General features: G+C 42.8%; 1 protein-coding gene across 1 annotated transcript; it reads right to left on the reverse strand.

Annotated features, from left to right (window-relative positions):
* Nucleotides 1-257: 257 nt before the first annotated feature.
* HTR1E (5-hydroxytryptamine receptor 1E) lies at nt 258-1,385 on the reverse strand. Its single transcript, XM_009484402.2, has one exon. It carries the CDS (start codon nt 1,350-1,352, stop codon nt 258-260), a length of 1,095 nt encoding a protein of 364 aa, XP_009482677.1. The 5' UTR covers nt 1,353-1,385.
* Nucleotides 1,386-6,090: the final 4,705 nt, after the last annotated feature.

Below are 6,090 nucleotides of genomic sequence, written 5' to 3' on the forward strand. Positions count from 1 at the left end.
TTAAACGAGTATCTAATAGTTTCTTTTTTTTTGTGGTTTCATTGTTAAAAAATCTGTTCCTTTGTAGAATAAATTTATTTCAAACTCTTTACCATGAATAACACTAGAGGTAAAAAACAGCAGAATGAATTACAGGCTAAAGATAAGTCAAGCAAATAGGCAAACACAAAAATCCCCTTTACCAAGGGAAATGGTGACAGAGTCAAATTATTTTGACTTAAGGCCAGGAGTCATGTCATCATCATCTCCCAGTACTTTTAAGTATGTTCTCGACACCTGATGAGCTTCCTAAAGGCCAGTTTGAAATCTTCATTAAAGCTAGTGTACAGCAGAGGGTTGATAAGGGAGTTGACATATCCCAGCCAGGTCAAGAAGTCTGCTACTTGTGGAGAGACAGTGCAAATGTGGAGGCCCACAAGCAGCTCCTTGATGAAAAAGGGCAACCAGGACAAAATGAAAGCACCTAAAATCAGCCCCAGAATGCGAGCAGCCTTTCGTTCCCGTGTTGTGGAGATCTGCTGCCGGTCACCAGCCAGGTCCAGGTCATTCTCGAAAGGAGGGATCCTCACAGATGCGTTGATTTTATCGAACTCTGTGGTCGGGTCGGACGTGGAGAAGTCCGAGACGCAGAACGTCTGCGTGAGCTTGCAGCTGGCAAAGGAGTTTTGGCTGTCGGTGCTCCTGTTGCTGAGGTGGCGGCTCGAACCCCGCTTTTGGTAAAGGCTCTTTGCAGCATGGTAAATTCTGTAGTACAGGATCAGGATCAAAGTCAAGGGGATGTAAAATGCCCCAAATGTGGAATAAATAGTGTAGATGACATGATCATGCTGAATGCGACACTCACTGGGAATATTGACGCTGTGGTGATTTCTCCAGAACAAAGGGGGCATTGATATGAAAATGGAGATAGTCCACACGGTGACTATCATCAGCCCAGCCCTTTTTGCTGTTCTTTTCCTGGCGTATTCGATAGCGTCTGTGATTGCCCAGTACCTGTCCAGAGCAATGACACACAGGTGAAGGATTGAACACGTGCAACAGGTCATGTCAACGCTAAGCCAGATCTCACAGATGAAGTATCCCAAAGTCCATTTATCTATCATTATGTAAGTGATGCTCAAGGGCATGACAAGAACAGCAACAAGGAGATCTGTCACAGCTAGTGAACATATTAAATAATTTGCCGGCTGGTGGAGCTTCTTGGTTGTGGAGATTGCTGCAATTACAGCAGAATTCAGCAGCATAGTAAAGGTTGTGATTGTGGCCAAGGTCAGGGTAACGAGCATCTTTTCAGTTACTGTTTTTGGCTTCACAGCCACATTGTCTTCAGTGGTGCAATTTGTGAAATTCATTTTCCCCTCCAGGATGCACAGTGAAAGAAGTCGCTGCTTCTGCTAATGAATAATTCCAGGTTCAGAAGTCACCCATTTGAAAGAGGGACAGAGATGCTCTGGGTGCAATTTTTTTTTTTTTTATAATCCCATATTCAACAGAGCAGCAAAAAGCTTCCAGGTTTCCTCCTGTTCACTGTTTTCCTAGAAGATAAAAACACATCTGTTGGTGAACCTAGAAAAATCCCACCTTTTGGCAAAAAGCCCTATGCTTCTAATATTACCACCTCAAATAAACATTTTGGTCTGTTTTTCCTTCTCTTCTCTCCTGCCTTTTTCCCCCTTTTTCTCTGCATTCATAGTTTGTTTCTTTTTCTTCTCTAAAGGGTACTTTGGGCCAGATTTCCTGCTGATGTGAATTATTTCTCCTTTCTCCCACTTAAAGTGGGAGGTTGGACTAAAGGACTTCCAGAGGTCCGTTCCAACAAATGTTTCTGTGATCTCTGTGAATTATAGATAGTAGGAGCTTGTCCTTTTTCCTGCTTGTTAAATAGGCTCCAGCAGATGAAGAGCTGAGGAAATCTGCCTTTTCATTTTAATTGCTATATGAGAGGGTTCAATTACTTCTATGTATCACCTTTGGAAAAAAGAAACAGAGCAGCCTATCTCAGCAAAGGCATGCCAGCATTTCATAGTTTTCTGTTCTGCTTTTTCATATCCATGTCTGTATTAATATCTTGGAAACAGTACTTAAGAATTGCTCAGGTTACCTTTAACATGCAGCTTTCAAACAATGTTTAAAGCTTTACGGCAAATGCTTAGTTTTACACAGCACATTAGTGTTGCTAGGAGCTTATATAGTTTTGTCTAATTATTTCTGACATTTCACATATCCCACTGAGTGTGTCTTTAGAGGAGACAGACAAAAAGCTTTTGCCTTTGCTTTAAGATTTCTATCAAATTGTGCTCACTGTTGGGCAGTCCAGTATGAGGCAAGGTACAAACAATAATTAGAAAAAAAAAGGTTTGTTTCAGGAGTTCATATGTCTTTTCCATACATGCAAATGTTGACTGAAGCCAGAGTTAGCAGTCTGTGAGATGCAACTTGGCATACCCAATGGGGCCTTGCTTACTCATTTGTAATTTATCTTGGCATAAAGGATGTAGAAAACTGAAAGCCTGAACCCTTTTCCATTAAAATAAACAGAAAGATTCCTTCCCCTGGCTTCATTTATTGAAGAGTAAGGAGTCCTCTAGGCTAGTTGTACAGGCTCCCTTGACAGGCAGGAGAATGAGATAGTGGTTGCCAGAAATACACTTTTCCCCTCTCAAGACAAGTCTTTAAGGCAGATGGTGTGAATCACATCCTGGAAATGCTGATCTTTATTTTGACTACAAGTGGCTTCTCCACACTTGCCTTTAGAATACATGCCTGATTTTTAGATGGCTAAACTTGAGAGGTAAAACCCATTCCCAGTGACACCAGTGGGACTTGGATTAGGCTCTGAGAGAGAGTTTTCACATGCAAGCTAATGAGGAATTAAGAATTTAAATGAGGAATTATGAATTTAAAGCTAGTCAGCTGCTTAGCTCTGTGTACATATGCTCTTATTCAGAAATTGGAGTGCCGCCTTCTGAATGAGCTGAATGAGGAACAATCAAAAATAGAAACTTCAGAAAAAAACTGTTCCTTGCAGATAGGCCCTAGGAAAGCAGATCTGAATTATCTTAAACTCTGGGTTAGCAAAATGTGAGTTTTAAATTCCTCCCAAGGGACAGCAGAACCCCCCCCTCCTCCCCAAACTACACTCTGCTCTTCAGAAACTGCTTTAAAGTATCAATAGTGTTGGAGAAAATATCAGGCCTGATTATTAAGAATAGACTGGACAAGCCAGATGGAAATTCATCCATCGGTCTTCAGGTTATTACTGCATTGGAAATGCCAATTGGGTCATTTAGGCCTAAAGCTAAAACTTCATCTCAAACCTTCTTCACAAATTGTTCATGGGAGTCTTCTCTGTCAAGCCAGATCTTGATTTCATTAGTTTGCACCCTGATTATGTCTGACGCTTTGACTAGAGGATAAAGCAAAGAGGCTTTCTCTACCTCTCTGCACTCCTGGAGCATGGACCATAAGCAATTGCAATCCGTATGCTTTCCTCAGCATCATCACTTAGCAAGTGCCCCCTGGTCCACAAGCACACTCAAAGGTACTGGAAGACACCATATGATTCACATGTCCTCCACAACTGCCTATTGATCTGGTCCATGCACAAGAGAGCTCCTGCTGCTTCTTGACGTAAGTGGCATTTTTTTCTGCTTGTCCTTCACTTCTCTGGGAGTGCTGAAGTTTCGTGGCCCCGGCTTTTCTCCCCATCCTGTGTGGTCCCCACCTTATTCTCTGCTGAGCACTGCTTATATGCATCTTTAATCCAGTAGGAACTGAATTGCTGTGGTTCTCCCCGCAAATGGCCCTTCACACCAACACAGCCCCAGGCAAACCCTTTCTGAGCTCTACCCTCTCTCTGCACCACAAGGATACTCTGAAAAATAAATTCTTCTTTTCCTTAATGAACTTGTCTTTAAACAAACCCCATCACACTTTATCAGGCCCAAACACCAGGTTTCCATTAGGGCAAAGGGTACTGCTGATCACACAAGGGAGCTTGGTTGTTTAAGTCTGCTCACTGCTCCGCAGGGCCAACATTTTTTTCCTTGGAAATCCACTGCAATAATTGAAGATGGGGAAAAATATAAACTAAGCATCTCCCCTGCAGAACACGAGCCTGCAGGTACCTCAGATCAGGCAGGCCCATTGCTTCATGTCAAAACCCATGACTGGGGAGTTATTCGGTTTTAATTCCCATCCTCCTTATAGGAAATGAGCCCTTAGCAATTCAGACAATATAAATACTATGTACAAGAACTGTATTAAACCAACATTATTACAGATGTATATTTACATGCTGAAAAGTCTAGAGATGTTGGGCTGAATGTTTCCTCTACGGCTTAAGTTTGCGCCTCTCTTCATCCCTTACCCACATCATGAGGATACACACTGGCATCATAACATTAATTAGTAACAGTGACTGTAGGCATTGTGTTTTCTTTCTCCTGCTGTTTCCGTGCCATGCCCCTTTCCAAGCCATCCTTGTTTCTATACGATCTAATCCCGACTCCTGCTTCCCAGAGCACAGACGGTCCCTTAGCCCTTGCTGTTCGCCTCCCAGCTCAGCTCCTGTCCCGGAGCAGCCTGATGCTCCCCTGACCTGCTGCTGCCATCTTAGCCGCTACCTCCGGTGGCTTGGCCAGGGCTCGTGTCCAGCCGCCTGCAGTGCCTGTGCCCCAGCCTGTCCCTTACTGTCATCGCTTGTCCAGCTTTCGTCTCTCTGCTTTTGAATTAGAAGGCACCTATATGGAATATTTTGGCCCAGAAAAGAGATGGGTTTTTAAAATGGGAAGTGATTTACTAGAAGGTGCCAGTGATTGACCTTGCTTATTAATACAGGACAGTATTTAAATGCTACTTATCATTAATCTTTAAAAATGCAGGTGTGGTTGTGGTCATATATTTTGTAGTTCTTGTATTTTAATTCTTTACTGCCTGTCTTTGGTGGTACCTGGCAGCCCCTGAGCAGAGTCAGGGACCATCTAGTCCAAAACAGAACAAAAGAACCCAGGCTGTGATTCAGGAAGGCAAAGCCTACTGGGGTAATCCCGGTGTAAGGGGTTCCCATTGCTTAATTTAGGATTAGCTTGGGGAACTTATGTGGCTTCATATTCTTCACACTCATTTTCTGGTCTGGCCAGGGTACCTCCATGATCTGCTTCTCATCTGAGGCTGCATGACAGGCAAGGATGGTGTGACCAGGACAGGTACCCATCCTGGGGCACTGGGGAAGGGGCACAGGGACTCTGAGATTTGGTCTTGTGCAAACACAGTATTGGAAAATTTGTAGTCTGAGTGTTAGGTCATTTATGACAAACACATGTAGAAAGAGGCTAGCTATAAAGGTTGCAGTGACAAAGCCGTGTATGTTAACAAGGAGAATTTTACTATCTCTAGTCAATAATAGCTGGTTTCTAGTATCTCTATCACTTGCATACTGTTGCTATATATAGTATTACTATCACTATAGTAATTGACTGTGGTTTTATAAGTGACTTCTTGGAAGGGGCATTAATAACATAGTTATTTTATTTAAAGTACTCTCACTAAAAGCACTGCCATGTTTATGTTTTGCAGCTGTATCCCTTTAGGCTGTCAGTCATTTCATACAGAGTGAATTTTACACACACAGACTGATTTTACTGATTGGTGGGAGAAACTCATCTAGGTTCCTCCAAACAGGAATCAATCACGTTTCATATTAGCTAATTATCGGTAATGGCATTGAGTGCTGTCTGGGAGGAGGAAAGGGGGAAGAGGGTGATTAATTGTTCCTTAAAAGCAACTGGACAGCTTTAAGCTGTGAGATGGCAATGTCCATGTCTGCTCCTGCCAGAAAATGTCTCCAGCTTCTCAGCAGAGGACCTCTGTGTAGCAGAATATTCTGAATTTCTGGTGGACAGACTAACTCCCACTCCTTGGCCACTGAATTTTTCACCATTTCATAAGAAATGGAATAACATCATCTGGAGAGAACAAGGGGACCTGGCATGGCACATATGTACATGCAGGGCAGGTTAGTTCCTTTACACCCACGGTTTTACATTTCCTCTAAGCAATTATGGCACTGTGCAAATGATACATCTTTGT

Source organism: Pelecanus crispus, chromosome 3 (genome assembly GCF_030463565.1).
Source record: "Pelecanus crispus isolate bPelCri1 chromosome 3, bPelCri1.pri, whole genome shotgun sequence".
Lineage (NCBI taxonomy): Eukaryota > Metazoa > Chordata > Aves > Pelecaniformes > Pelecanidae > Pelecanus > Pelecanus crispus.